The 16,232-nt window shown below is 36.4% G+C and overlaps 1 protein-coding gene across 50 annotated transcripts in view; it reads right to left on the minus strand.

The window, feature by feature from the left end:
- Nucleotides 1-1,200: 1,200 nt before the first annotated feature.
- The window catches only part of SORBS2 (sorbin and SH3 domain containing 2), a 313,531-nt gene continuing 298,499 nt past the window's right edge, over nt 1,201-16,232 (minus strand). For 29 of the 50 annotated variants that reach the window (XM_019736110.3, XM_074329816.2, XM_074329823.2 and 26 more), the window contains 3 exons: nt 8,970-9,019; nt 5,016-5,122; nt 1,201-3,321 (listed from right to left, as the gene is read on the minus strand). In XM_019736110.3, coding sequence (XP_019591669.3) covers nt 3,260-3,321; nt 5,016-5,122; nt 8,970-9,019 — 219 coding nt within the window. In that variant the 3' untranslated portion in view covers nt 1,201-3,259. Of the gene's footprint in view, nt 3,322-5,015; nt 5,123-8,969; nt 9,020-9,679; nt 9,770-14,801; nt 14,940-16,232 lie in introns of all 50 variants that reach the window. The other 21 variants (XM_074329790.2, XM_019736081.3, XM_074329796.2 and 18 more) reach the window with 7 other exon arrangements.

Below are 16,232 nucleotides of genomic sequence, written 5' to 3' on the forward strand. Positions count from 1 at the left end.
GCAGGCATTGACATAACATCAAGTAAAATAGGTTATTAAGCATCAATTTTGAAACAAAATATCATTCAAATTCTACCCAGAATCCTGACATTTGTAATGAGAAGCACAGCAGGAGGGTCAAACCATGGCTGCAGCTCTTCTGGATCCCATAGCAGTGCCTGCATGGCTGTGATAGAAGCCTGGGAGCACTGCATACCTGGGTAGGACTTCCTGAGCTCAGGGCTTGGGTAAAGCTGAGGCTGCACCTCAGCGGATTTTACAGAGAAGCACAAATGATTAATTCTCAGGTGGGACAAAGAAATCCAGATTTTGATGCAGGTGTCTTTAAAATCCCAGATGTATATTTTTAGAGTGCTGATCATTTCACAACAGATTCACTTGTAAAGAGAAATGGGAAGCAACCTCTGAGTGCAAACAAGCATCCTGCATTTTATGCAATTCAGATTTACCTGGTTAAATTACCCACAAATGCTCTGATGAAAACAGGAGCAAAAGGATATTATGTGGCATAGTCTTCACACCAAGGGAACACACATTAGTGGAAAGCTAATTGTGTAGTGGAAATTATCCAGTGGAACAGAGGGGATAAGGATGGGCATTAAGGTGAAGCAATGTGACAAGACATCTTTGATAACTGAATTGCCAACCAACAAATGTACCAGTTTCTGAACATGTGAGTGATAGATGTGGAAGAGAGCTGAAATACTTAGAGCCAGAAGGGACCAAAGTATATTAGGGGGATCCAAGATGGAGAGCTAACTATCTACAATTTGTGTGAGGAAAAGAAATGACCCCCAACTGCCACACATAACTTGAAATTTATTAAAAGTTTGTAGGTATTAATGTGAGTCTGACATGCCAATAGTGGTAAAGCTTTTTTAGGGCAAGGATTTAACATTTTAAGATAGCTGAATTGGGAAAGTGTTTACACCTTCTGGCAATTAACTTCTCCTTGGGAAAATTAGCTGTTTGTGAGGCAGGAATATCTTAAAATGTGTCGTTTAAGCTGAAGAGCAAATTTTAGCCCAAAGTGTATTTAGCAAGTGAGGGTTGAAAAATATTCTCTGAGCTGATGCAGATACATCTTTTCTCCATTTGTGTGTCAAGAGAACACAGAACCAATGCATTTTCTCTTAGTTTATCGAACAAATTGGGATAAAATACACAATTCACATAAGGATACACGTTAAGAAGAAAAAATGAAGTATACTTCCAAGCAAAATTTATTAGATCTCTATTCAAGAAAAAACACAATGACCTTTGCTTGTAAGAATTCAAAGTCAATTACCTGAAAGCCAGGTATGAATATTTTTCCTTTTAAAATTAGATACAGAGTAGAAACAGCCATTTTTCTTAAATATGACAGGCAACAGATATTGAAGTCTTTTCTCATAAATGGCATCAAAGATAATTATTCATTTATCAGCAAAGCTGCATGCAGTTGACCTAATTTCAAACCGAAAGCCTTTCAAATATAAAGCTGGTTGTGAACTTGACAGTAATCTAGGTAGGCTACTCAAAGATGTTTCTTTACCTTCTTCCCAATGAAATCCCTCTGTAATCGATATTTATGTACATTTCAGTTTGGCTGCTAAGATCGTTTAAGTTCATAAACTCTGCATAAATGCTATCTTACAGAATCACACTATCAAGGCGTGCTTAAGATCTGTGGGATATGTAAAGGACAACCTGTAGCTTAGTTTAAGCGAAGGATAAAGACCAAATTAGGAAATTCCCTTGTTTTCTCAACAACTAAATAGTCTGTACAAAAAAAGAGCAAACATATGTACAAAATTCTAGAGTCTACATACATTGTGAAAAGATCAATCGCTGTCCACAGAAGAAATGCCATAAAAAGTTTTATCTGTAAGGTGCCCAAGATCCAAATATGAACAGTTCTTATGCAAAGTCATAAGAAATACAAAGCTAGTTCTCAGGGTGTGTGTAATTCAGGCACTATTAATCACATTAAATCTCTCAGGTCCCAATATCATCCTGTAAAGTTCTACTGCAGGGCAGAAAATATAACCTGAATGATTTAACATTGCCTCTAAAAAGTGCCTAATGTATTCCGAGGAAATATTTTACACAACCCAGGAAAATGAGGCTCAACATGTTCCTGTTTTCAAATGTAGCCAGGATTCTGAGTTCCATAGAAGAAAAATAATTATCATAGTAAAAATAATTGTATTGATCGTAATCCTTGCTAAAACCAGCCTTAATACTTGTGATGCTTCTAACGTACTCTATTTCTATAAAATAACATGTGGGATTCTCTTACATTTCCATAAAATGCACAACATATCCTATGGATTGTCTGTTCTCAAACAATCGCAAATGTATATGTGTACACACCCTAAAAGTCTTACCTATGAATATTGCTTACAGATACTTTCAAGTGTCTATGTTAGAATAACTCTTTGCACCTCTCACTAACACTGCTTTTATTTAAATTTTATCAGATAAATAAAACACTAAGAGCTTATTGTTCATGATGCTGATTATTACATTTTAATATAAAATAGCAATGCAACTTTACAACACAATATTGTTTTTCTGGTCTAGCTAAACCTCTTATATTCTGATAATTATTACCCAAAGCTCTTATTCACTTAGTGTTTGCACTTCTAAAATGTACAAAAGAATCGCAGGAAAAGACTCCTATTTGAAAATTCACATTCAATCAACAAAATCACACTCATCCGAATTAACTTTCCTACTTTTGTTTTAGATTTTGTAATCACTGTGCGTATTACAACATATAAGTGCAGGCAAACAATAGCTGAAGTACAGTTGTCATATTGTGTAAATTAGGACACCAGGCAAACTCGTGAAAGGAAAATATACTGCCAAGCTAAGAATGTGAAAATGCACACCACAGCACTGAGTAGTAAACCATCTTCTGGTTGCCTGAAGGGAAAACATCTTCCAAAGTGGACCAGAGAGCCTCCTTGAGACACTTTCAAATATTTAACCCTTTTTAAATATAATGATTTTCTTCCTGATCCCAACATATAGACTTTTCAGTTTAGAGCAGAAAGTAGGAATATGCACGTTCACACGGAAATAAGTCTGCCAATCTCCCCAAGGCGCGGTGGCAGTTACTTTGCTGGTGGTCTGGTGGCAGGTGGAGATGGTGATGGTGGGTGACTTCTATTGGAAACCATAAGGCATGACAGAGGGAGGCCTGCGGGGATCTTTCAGGCGAGGCTATGCTGATGTGGTGCTGAAATACAGCATAAATAGGAGGGAGAGTGATTCACAGCCTCTTGACATAGTTTCCGGGAAAAGTACCAAAGAATTTGGTTCTTCTTGAGGTTCCTGAAAATAGAAGCAATAAAGGAAAGGGAGGTAAAAACAGTGAGATACCACTGGATGTATGTGGGTTGGAAAACTATTTACATGACTTCACTAAGAGAGCAAGCCCTGCAAGGTTTGGAAAAGAAGAACATTCATTTCAAACTTCCTTTTTTAGGAAGATAAAGTAAGCAGTCTTATCTATACTGCCTGATGCATTCCGTGCCTCGTAGGCTTAAAGGCTCTGCTTCCGTCACACCAGGTTAAACAGAAAAGCTCAGCCTCTCAAACTGAAGGGAAAGACAACCCTGCTGAGTGGGTTGGTTTTTAAGTATAATGATACGTAAGTATAATAATGCTCCATCACCAAGGCTGCTAGACAAGAGTGAGGCATGAAATAGGAAAAGCATTTGGTGGGGGGGTGACATGTTCAAGTACGGTAGTCATCTAAACAAGAGTGAGGGTGGCAGTATGATATGATGGACTGGAAAAGCACAACAGTAAGGTTTGGTTTGGTGATCAAAAGGTCTGTCACGTCTCATTAAGGCATTATTGCGAACACTGTCACTACCGCTTTATGATCTCATAGAAGATCATGTTGAATGCCACATGATTCGTTTACAAAAGCGCTGCCAGAGTCCTTAATAAAATATAGAAAATTTGAACAATTTATAAAGTCACTAAAGAAAAAGAAAAGATAAACCCCTATTTGCGGATGGGGATTCTATCATTGGGTATGATTTCTAATATGAGTGAAAGCAAATGCACAATGGCCATCAGTATGATGACCTTCGGTTTCAAATAACATTAATTCCTTCGAATCATTTTCTAAAAGGTGTGCTAAGTCCTTCCTTAGGATTTCCAGTTCAAATAGAGTGAACGAGCTTGCTAAGCTCTGTTTCTCCTTGACTGTCTGGAACTTACTGTCTAGTCTGATGACTGATTTTCCTGTGTAGGTAAGCCACTTCACTTTACCTCTAAGTGGGGAATTAATAGAAACAGAGACAAATCTGGCTGTGGTTCTTTTATTATTTCCCCACTGATTGCCTGTCTATAAACAGCTCTTATTCCCTCATCTTTTGTCTCTTCCATCTGCCTATGCCTTTACTATGTTTTTACTACCTCTTTCCTCTGTGTTCTGGCATATGACACTCTTGTCTATAAATGTTCTCTCAGAAAACCTCTATTCTTCTTTCAGGATGGTTAGAATAGGATTGTCATTTAAGTGGTCAGAATGGAACTTCTCTCTACTTCTACCGCACACTAAAGCTAAGATGAACCACCGGACTTTCAGGGTACCTACAACAGACTTAGTAAATCAGTGAATTGCTCACTTCACTTCATTTTCTCAAATCAGAACCTCCCTGCTGACAACTCACATTCTCCACCGAACACAGTATTAATATTTCTCTCATCTAAGGAACATTTTTTTTTTGTTGTTGTTCTTAGATCTCAGTCTTTCCTGGTTGGTGCTAAAGAAAACTTCTCTCAGTTGACCTGGAAATAAAACTAGCAGAAAATCACATATACCCAAAGCAGTCAGTACTAAATTATGTTAAAAATACCATTGCCTTGGGATTGAATGTATATGAATGTATATGAATGTATGAAAGATCAAAGGCATTATGAAATCAAAGAAAGCTTGACAATCACATCGAGCCATGCAAGTGAACACATTTAAAATGGTCAAATGTGTCTGAAAGGAAACGTACACGTACCGACAAACCATCCATCATCACATTTTTCCATCACATCAATGACATCACTTTCTCTGAGCTCCAGCTCATCTTCATTCCTAGGAGTATAGTTATACAGAGCCTGAAACCTTAAACAGGACAAATGGATGTGTTTAAAAAAAATCTTTACACCTTTGTGCAAATACAGAAACTATACAATATTTGTTTTACTTTTAACATTTCTATTCTTTTTAACATATTCTAGTTAGGTAATATAAGTCTTTGGTAAGTTTGTAAATAGAAATATTTAGACTCTTTTGGGAATTAGATCACTGTTAGCATTTCAAAACTTGCAATGAGGAATATTCAAGCAAGATTATAACATCCATGAGCTAAAACACTTAAAATTTATAAATCAGACCTGCATTGTCAATTGGCCAGGCATAGATAGCTATCATTTAGACATTAAATAATACTACAGAACATAAAAGAAGTGTTAAGTGCATTATTCAGCTATATAAAAACAAGGAAATACAGTTTGAGCAAGCCAAAATCAGAAGGAGATAATTGTAGCTTGCAAGTTGAATTTTCAAATGATTCTAAATTGAGATATACAATTTGTCTCAGACATATGTCTTCTAAATCACTATGTGGGAATTACTATAAAACAGGTTTTGTGTGTTATTTTCACCAGGAGGAATTCTTTCAAGCAGTTTAATTTCATAGTATGAATCAGTGTTTTCTGAGGATTTAGAGTTTGAAAATTTGATGTACTTCACCTATGAAATCAAGTGGATGTATTCTATGCTCAGTTGTCACTAAGCTAATCTCAAATAGCAGATGATGGACATAAATTCCTTTCTAAAATGGGACCCTGATTAATTGTGTGTGATGTAAAAACTCTCTCTTGAAATAATTTATATATAAAAACATTACTGATAGAATATTACCATTCCTTTCCTCTGTCTGAATTCTTTGAGAGCATATGTTTTGTTGACAATGATCAGTGACGAATTCAGACATTGAATTTATGGTAATAAAGTAGCTGGTATTTTAATGCATATCAACATGGACTGGCATTTGGAAAGTGAAGGCACAGATTCTAGCAGCTGAGGAGACCAGGAAGCAGGGGACATCCAGTTAAGATGAACACCTCATAGTACTACTAAAATATTACCAATACTGTGAGGGGCGTGTTTAAAAAAAAAAATCGATGAATTTTTTTCTGTTGCTCTTCATCACAGTTAAGTAATTCTGCCAATGTAAGAAAATAAGAACCACATTTCAGGGCATTTTGGGTTCTTTAAAGCCAAGTTTAAAAAGTGGATAATACTGTATACTGCTCAAGAACAAGAATGATTTATCTGTACTTACTTCATTCAGTCAGAAAATCATATTTTTGTAGAACAAAACTGTTCTATCACTTGAACTCTCAAACATTATGTCATAAATCAGGGACATAACTCCACTGGCTTTCCTCTCTGTCCGTGAATTTTTTGAAATTGGGAGACCTGGATGAATTTGGCTTCGGTGGGTGGTGTCTGGGAAAGAGTTGGTAAGATGTGGTGCCTAACATTCTCCTAGAAAACATTATCTTCCCTGGCGTGGTATGAAAGGCTGACATTCCAACACTAGAGATTTCTTCCCCTGTTAATATTTTGTCCTCCTAGTAAATCTTTTCAGCCACTTGTCCTCTTTTGAGATTGGGCCTCTGAGGTCTTCTGTTGCGTGATGATTCTGATTGTGGGGAAGGACAGAGAAAGGTAGCCAGAATCTCAGAACAGTGTGAAAAAAGACCGAGAGGTATTCAATACCAACATTACTTAGGTTGGATGTTTGCCTGGGGCCAGCTGTGGGTTGGAGTAGTCAAATTATTTTGTAGTTTGCTTTAAGGATTTAACTTCGAAGTGTGAAGGGATGTTATTTTTTGTATAGCCCTGGGGAAAGTTGATTTCAATATAGTTCCTTTTCCAATTTCACATTTGAGAGAGACCGTCGCTCATTCTTGGGCTGCTAATTCAATGGATATACATCATATTCTCTAACTGAGCTTTTCAGGCTTTGCTTTTACCCAGGCACATCTCTAACCACTTATGGATACAGGCCTATTTAAGGCCACAAACCCCAGCTGCTTGAAGAATTTCAAGGTCCCAAGAGCTAAAAACTCCAAAATTGGCATGACCTCCTACTTCACTTTGGTATGACAAAAGCCAGCATACTTGTCCAAATGTACTTACCATTCTGGTTTGGTTAGACCACAGAAAAACAAATAAATATGTATATATTGTTTTAAATTGGGAGTTTCATGGAAACATAAACAAACCTTCCGGAAATCCTCCTGCCTCTGTTGGCTTTCAAAATCAGTGTGGCATGACAGGAAATGCAGTTGGATTACAATTAAAAAAATGCTGTTTTGAAAGATGTGTTGGTGAGATGAATGATGGTGGTGGGTTCAGGATGCCTCAAAAGCAAATTTGTCTTTTAAATAGGAAATGCCCAGCCAAACTTGAAGCTTTCTCTATAACTTGCAACTTTTTCTATAACATATTTTACCACAATTCTGAATTCTAGTGACATGATAGCATCCCTATTTTCACTCAAAGTCCATTTTTTTAAGTGAAAGAGATTAAGCGACACCCCATTATCTCACTAATTGGGGTAGTAATCAAATAGAAATTTAATAAAGAATGTTTATAATGCCCCAAACAGAACTTTGAAAATGTGTCTTCTCCCATTTGTGAACGCTGTGGTTTCACAAACACTCAATGACCACGATTGGAAGTATTCACTCCATAGTACATAAACACTGAACATAACATACCTATGAATTCATAAAATCCTTAAGAGTTGCTAATGTGATGTGTTGATAATGGAGTACACCTCAACAGCCCTGGAATTCATTTTTTGTGATGTGATCCTATCATTGTTTGTATAAATGAGAACATAAAAACAAACCAAAACTTTAGAATGACAGGTTATATTTTTAAAAATTTCCAGTTAAATGATATTTTAAATGCTTCTTATTTCCAACCTCTTCTTTTCATAGTCTTTTTCTTAACAAGAAAACCTTCTGGCTGTGCTTGGTGAGAGCCAGTCTCAGGTGAGAGATGCTATCTGAAGAGCATGCTTTTAGCTAAGTGCCAGGTCTGTGAGAAGTGAGTAGGGAATGGATGGTGAAGATACCAGGCCACACTCCAGGCCCTGCCGAGTTGCTCTGTCCAAGTGTGCAGAGCTTGGGCGGTGGGCTGACGGCTTACTGTGTGTGCTCAGGTCTGCCTGACAAGGTTCAGTTCTGTAAATGCTCCTTCCCAGAGGCCTAGGTATTGATTCACAGAATAGGCAGGAGCCAATAGGAGATAGATCGTCTCTGAACATCTCTCATGGGCAAAAGGGAGCCGAAAAAGACACACAAAACATGAGTGTTAAAGACAATGTTTAACACCTTCAGGTTGATTTGGTTTGCTTATCAGCAAGGATAGGGAATTTGAAAGTGGGAAAAGGCATTTAACTGAATGACAGTGAATGTTTTAATACTGCCATTTTCAAAGACCCTTCTCAGAATGTAACTTTGGAATTGCATCACTAATTTATGACGTTAGGTCTACTGTTGCATTCTCCTTCTCTCCAAATATGTGCAAAAACAATGTGTGAGTGCTTTCTGTGTCTTTAAAGCTGTAGTTCTTAGAATTTACATGGTGAGTAGCACAAAGAGGGAGGCAGATTCACAAGTCTTAGGAGTCACTGGGGTATTGGAAGTTCACTCTAGGGCACAAATCAAAGTCTTCTCTGCAAAATCATGGGTTTCTTTTTATAATTAGCTTCCATTCTCCATTATGAAAGATGGAGACTATTGCAATTGCTCTTTAAGAGGTCGCATGTTAGTTACTTTGATCTCTTTCACTCGCAAAATTGTACCGTCCTCTATTTTGGGACATCAGTCGTCCGTTTTGTGGGTCAAGGTTAGTCTTGAATTTAGAAGATAAGAAGAATACTTACGGTTCCCCCCCACCTTGAATGTTTTCATGAGTAAACACAGGACGCTGTGGCTGAAATGAAATGATTTTCAATGTAATCAATGTTTAAACTGGTACTAATTAAAAGATAATTTGGATAATGGCATGGTACTTTTCTTGACATTTAATATTTCCTGTTGTAAAAAACCAAGAGGAAGAAAAAAAACCAAATAAAGGGTTTCTGCAGGATTAATAATTAATATTTCAAAGAGTGCTTTAAATTAATTCAAAATAACCAAGGTTCAAATGTTTTGAACATATCTATAATCTAGTCTGCTCAAGCTTTAAGGAAAAGTCAGGGTTTAGTCCCATTGATTTTTCAAAGGCCAGGAATATGGCAAGAACATAAGACACCAAACCACTATAACGGGAAGTCTGGACACCTTCATACAGCCTTATCCTTCAGCGTTTTCTCAAACAAGCAGAAAATAAACCACATTGAGTCTAACAGCAAAGTATCCGCATTCACTCTAATATACTGTTCCTTCACAGACAACATTTTCACATACAGTACAGATGAAAGTATTGCTAGGCAGACAGCCCATGCTACATTTGAATTAACACTCTCTGTTATAGTGTGGAGAAAACATGCTATATTTAAAAGGAAAAACAGAGAACTTTAAATAAATGCAACAAACAGAGAACTTTAAATAAATGCAACAAACAATATCCAGGTAACATGTAACATTTTACCTTAGAAGAGAAATATTGGTAGAAATTCCCAGTGCACTGAACTCTCAAAAGAGTTTCTTTCCTTTTTAAACTAAGCATCAAGACCAGTATCTGTAATAGATACTTATAATATTGGAAATGACAAGCCTTAGCATCCCACATATCCACATAAAAATTGCAATGAATGAAAGCTAACACATTTGTTGAATATGTAAAGTCAATGTTGTTTATACTGACTACCTAAATGTTACCTTTAAGGGGAAAAAAATTACAGTTCATTCACAAAATATTTCAAAAGGATTCTCTTTTAAATGATGGCTATATGGTGAAATGAGACAGAGTTTGCATGGCAATTATAAAAGTGACTCCTGGATGACCACTGAATTGGTTGTTAGATCCATGTCCTTAGACATCAGGGCTAATCCCGGGATCCCAGAGTTATGAGAGGACTACTGAAAGGCTAGGAATTTCCCCCTGCAAATTGTCCACAGAAACCCCACTGGTCAAAGAATGGATGGGAGAACTCTGGGGTTCCTTTGATTCTACGAGGCTATAATCTGCTCCCTTCCTAAGTTCTTTATCCACTCCCTTCCCATCCAAGCTGTCTATCTAGCAAAAGAACACTAGTTACTTACATTACTAAAACTTTAAGCTTTGACTATATTAATCGGAAATGTTTACTAACAGTATTCTTAACAATTTCACTCAACAGTCTATGGATAGAATACATAAACTTGAGACTAAAGAATGGATAAAAGTGATTGGACACATGTATGACTTAAGAGAGTACAATACTTCTATAAATCAATATAAAATTTCTAACAATGTATCTATTATTCAAATTATAAAATATACTATTTTAAAAATTATTGAGACTGAACCATTTTCAGCCATTTAAGGTCATTTAATTCAACATATTATTAAGTCAATTTAAATATTTGAAAGGAAGCAAATATAAGTTATTTATAAGTCTATATGTTCTTACATTTCTTCAAGTTCTTATCTAATCATATATATATATAACTTTTATGCAGAAATAAGGTGTATATATTAATTGCTATTATATTTTATAATAATTTTCCAGACTTTCTCAGTCTTCCTTTTCATTTTAAATCACTGCAGAATAATACTCCCTCACTTGTGTGTGTGTGTTTGTGTGTGTGTGTGTGTGTATGTATATACATGTTTTATTGTTGTTGTTCTCTTAACCATTTTTCTTTTTTGTTTTGAAGTTAAGATTGGCCTAGCCTTTTGTAATCATAAATAATGCTATGAACATTTTATACAAAGAACCATTCTTCTTTTGAACCATTCCTTAGAACATATTTCTAAGAGTAAAATTTCTGGCCAAAGATTACTCAGTCAAGCCACATAATATTGAAAATGCTCATATTAGTTAATCAGAAATACTGTATGTAAATATGTAACTTAAAAAAATAAAAAATGCCATATTTCAAATCATATACCAAGATAGGTTCTGTTGTCTCACAAAAACAATCATAGCACCATTGCCAGTGCATAACAAAGTTATAAATAAGAAATATTATTTGTTCTTGTCTTAAGAGAAAATATTTTGTAAAATATTGTGCTCTAAAAATGGCATGCCTGTTTCCACATGTTCAAATCATTCTGATATTTTAAAGTTGAGTAAAATTTGACTTTTACGTTATGGCATCCGGGGCTTGCTCAAAGCAATTTCATTGCTCCCTTATGCTAACATCTGAATAATACTTTAAAAATCAGATTGTTCATTAATATAAAACAACCTACTTTTAAAATTGGTATAGCACGTTTTCGTTATCGTCATTACAATTTTATTAGTCTAATTCCTTCAATTCAATTCATCCATAAAACATTTAAATGAACCATCCCTTTGAGAATTATGAAAACTGGGCTATTGCCAGAAGTATGTGGCTCCCTTAATTCCATAGGCCTCTGCCTCTCAAGAACTTGTGTTCCTGGGTGTGCTGGCCAGAAACGTCTTGCTTTCACCCATCTTTCCCAATATGTCTTTTTCTTCATGTGTTTTAAAAGGATTCTCCCTCCCCTTTTGTTCTGAATCATCAGATTTCTATACTGTTCCCATACTCAGGCCAGGATTTATCACAGTTTTTATTAGCAGCGAAGTTGCATATCTACAATAATAGTGAGATTTAGAACTTTTCTAAGGCTACCTTTAACAGGAATCATTGCCATGTGAATGTATAACTAGAAACCAGTTTTGAGGAAAGATGACATTACAGTATTTGCGTTCATTTATTTTAAAAGTATTTGGTCAACTGAGGAGTAAGTAGCATTAATAGATATTTATGAGGGCACATCTGTGTCTTTCTGGTGTTAGCATTGACTATATAACCTTGGGTACGCACCTAAGCTTCCTCATTTCTAAAATCAAGGAGTTGGACAGGATGATGATTAAGATCTTGCTTGTCCCCCTCAGGGAATCCATAACGGAATCCACATTTCCATAAACATATTTCCTCTGATGTGTATAGATGCCATCGTCAACCTTACCCATTCGTCAGAGAACTATGACAGTTGACATTTACCAATTAATCCTCAAGTGTCTCTGTCATGTAAAAACAAAAGCAGTAATCATTCAACTTCATTTTCAAGGTCAGTAAACTAAAACCCAAAGATAATTTCTTAATATCACAACTAAGTAAAAAGAAGAAATAGACTTATAACTTTCACTTGCACTCTTTATTGCATAAAGATTACTGTGATGGAATAGATGGTCTTTATTTTGTCCTTTTGGCACTTGGTTATGTTTTGTGTGGATATGAAAGCAAATTATCTTAGGAGACTATCTTTTGTCTTTCCCCCTCCTGATTTTTAACTGTGGGCACAAACCTTGAGGAAATGGTTGGTAAGGTTGTTGCTCTCTATTTCCACCTAGTGGTAAGTAGTGCAGTGACATGCTAAGAGTTCATGCCCTTGGACAGCTCTTACCAAGTTCCTTCAGCCTGGGTTCATTTGGAAAGGATATTTTAAAGACCACAGAACGATGTGGAATAGATATTCATCTCTTTTTCTGACCGTGCTTTTCCCTTCCCAAATTTTAAATTCTCGGGAAAAGATCAGTTTTTAGGCACCAGTATTTTTGGTCTATGTTCATTTATATTTTAACTATCTGCTCGGGCATTTCTATTACTCATAACTTCTTACCAGTTTTGTGATAAATATAGAACAGTATACATTTACCACATTCAGAGAGGCTCAAATGAACTGTGAATTTATAAACGTGGTTTTCAAGTTAACATTACAGACAGCGTGCTGGAAATTTTGGGTGAGAGTTATATCATGCTTGTATTATCTTGATGAGTCTTCAGAGTACAATAAAATTAGAAAACCCAGTGAGGTGTCATGTTTTTCTCATGGAAGGCTAAATAGTTCACGTCTTCCTGGGCAACGTAACAATCTTTTGTTTTTTCTCTTTTAGTGTAACTACTTTTTAATGAAGATGGGTAGAAATGAGACAGGTTTTAAACGCATGCTAATTTTCAAAGCCAGAACCAAATCACAAACCACTGATCATAAAGGAAGCTAGTTTGCAATGTTCTAAAATCTCTGATGTCAGTAAAATATATACCTCCCTAGCACAGATGGTGAGATACAGTCTGTCCAAAACCCATCTATTTGTCTGTGCAGAGGCATTTCTGGAGGATTAGCTGTATCTAGTATTTGGTAGATTCTTAAATATTTCTTATTTCATTTTACATTTACATTTATTTATAAATAAATTCTTAAACAAGGATTGACTGCTACTTTAAGTACTAATACGGAAAAATCTCTGAAAGAGTTATAAGCAGTTCTAGAATTCTTCAGTCAATTTTTTTCCCCAGAAAAATGTTAGTTGTAGTACTTGTCAACCACAATTAGATGAACTTCTAATAGCAGTACCATATTTATGCTTATAGGCTTATTTTTCCTTCTTATATTATGAAAGTAAAACACAACTTTGTATAAACACAAATTTAAAGAATATGGAATATTTATAGTCCACATAAACACATATACAAGTACATAATGTAAAAATCTGGCAAAGAAAAAAACTTACAGTGACCCAAAGCATACCATCTGATTGACCCATAAGACATTTGTGGATGGGCAATATTAATTGTGGAAAAAGCTTTCTTTTTTGTTTTGGCTCTGGAAGGCCCTCTGTGGAGGTTAAGAATCTCTTTAAATCAACATTCCTCTTTTTCTATGGCAACACAGATCTCTGCCACAGAAACAAAATGAGGTCTTATTATGCAATAAGAATGAGGTCTCTTTAAACACAGAGAAGTATCTGCATTTTTTAAAAGCGGAAAAGGAAATCTCTGCAATCAAGCCCTTCAAAACTTGCAGAACCACGGTCATGTAATAGGCCATGTGAGGTTAAACCAGCTCCATCAAAAGAGAAATGGTGAAAGGACTGACTCATGCAATGATGAGAATTCCTAAACTCCTTGGCTGCCTTCCTCAGAATTGATAGTACCATTTAGAATCCAATTCATTTTAAAGTGCTGTTGATGTTATAGAACTAAGTAGTTAAAGGGAAAAGTAACTGGGCCTTTAAGTTCAATCAAGGCTGTCAGGAGACGGGGAGAGCCTAGAGTCCAGAGCAGCAGCGTTGGCTTAAAAAGGGTCATGGAGTGAAAATAGCACATATCACCAGAGCCACAAGATTGTCTGTAATAAGGCTTATGGGTTTTTAAAAAAAATTCAAATAAACAGAACAACACAGAAGCAAACATTACTGGAAGTGTGAGAGTTTAATACTACGTGAATGGCAGTAGCTTTATTCTTTGCACTAAAAACAGTGACTAGAGAGCAGCAATTTCCAGAGAACATTTGCACAGAACATTTGCCCAGAAGCATGAGACGATGTAGAAGACAACATATACTACACCCTTATTTGTCTAGTGGAGAATTTGATCCTGTCTTCTGGATTTGGGGCAGCTTATTCACACACAGATAGGAAAGCACATTATGCAAACATTTAGGGTAGGAGTTTTGTGTGGATCTAATTTCACAGCTCATCATCTGTTGGTCATTTCATCTCAAGGGTACGTCTGCCCTACTTGACTGGCAAAGCACAGCAAGGACAAGTAAGGAAGAGCCAGCCCACAGAGGGGGATGTGTGTGGCCAGGGTACCTGGCTCAAGGCAGGGTGTTCCGTCCCTACCCTGTGGGAACCGTTGAGCCCTCTGACAGGTGAGCTGCAGGATCTCCTAGACATCACTGGGCTACGTGGAGGCTTACCCAAGACAAATATCTCGCTTTTTAAGTCAGCCTAGAAAAGCCATAAGAAGTTAGTTAGTTCTCATCCTCATTCTACAGCCTTCAGGAGGAGCTTCCTGTTTTTTCATGCACACTCAGCATGCCAAGCTCCTGAGTGACAGAGCAGGAAGGGTTTAACAGTCTGCAGACAGCTCTTCCAGATGCCCGTACTTTTCACACCATAGGCAGCGCTTCTGCTTTAATCCGGAAGTCACAGGCAGAGCAGAGAAAAATTTACAGAGGGAAGTTGGCACAGAGAAGATGCTTGGATGCAACGTAGATGGCTAAGAACACATACAAGAAAACATCTCTTTAATAGAATGCTTAACAACTGGGTTCAAGGCACCCTCAGATCTGACCTGTTCTCTTTGTGCTTATTTGAATAGATGCGAGGTAAGATAGAGGGACATTTCATTTAATAGGCATCAAATTTCATAGAAAATGTCAATCATTTGTTTGGGGAAATTTTTCTGACAAAACACATTAGAAGAAAATGTGCTTTACTGGGGAAAATGATGGAATATAATTAAATACTGAATACTGTCCTAACTCCAAGCACTGTGTGAGTATTTTGGTAATCTTACAAAGTAAGATTTTTAGTATGACACTGAGTAAGCTAACTTTCCTTGTGTGTGACTATGCTTTATTTTCTTTCTCATAGTGGACAAAAATCTAGCAATGTATTGTCTGGTATTTGATTTGGCTTATTTCAAGAACTTCAGCAGGATTAAAGGACTTTTAAATAAAAGCATGTGGTTTTCTCAACTCTTAGTTAGAAAATTTTCATAATTTGTAATGATTAACCTCAAATCTCTAGTCCGGGGAGATAAAATGTGTTAGACACTTTTCTTTTAGGGTTGTGGCAGAGAAGGCTTGATGATCTCCAATATCTATTCTCTTTGTCTGTCATCAGTAATGGAAACGTGGATGTTAGTTAGGCACATAACCATTCTGAATAAAGTTTATCTCCCAACATTCTTTGTCTCTAGAGGTGCTCATGTGATAAGTCTTGATAGATAGGTTATATTGCAATTTCTGGGAAGTGGCCAGCAAGAGAGAAGGAATAAGCTCCTTCCTGCTGGCTGGAATGAGGAAGGGACTGCTGGAGCTGGTGAAGCCACTTTGGAGCATGCATTGGAGCTTCTCATTGAGGATGGTGATGTGCCAAAATAAAATAGAATCTCCTGGGTTCTCTGATGACACTGGAGCCCCATACCAGCCCTGGATGCCTTACATTTATGCATAGGAGAAATATACTTCTATATTGTTTTAAGCTATAATTATTTTGAGTTTTCTGGCACTACAG

This window comes from Rhinolophus sinicus, chromosome 16, assembly GCF_057876585.1.
Source record: "Rhinolophus sinicus isolate RSI-liver-muscle chromosome 16, RSI-T2T, whole genome shotgun sequence".
Lineage (NCBI taxonomy): Eukaryota > Metazoa > Chordata > Mammalia > Chiroptera > Rhinolophidae > Rhinolophus > Rhinolophus sinicus.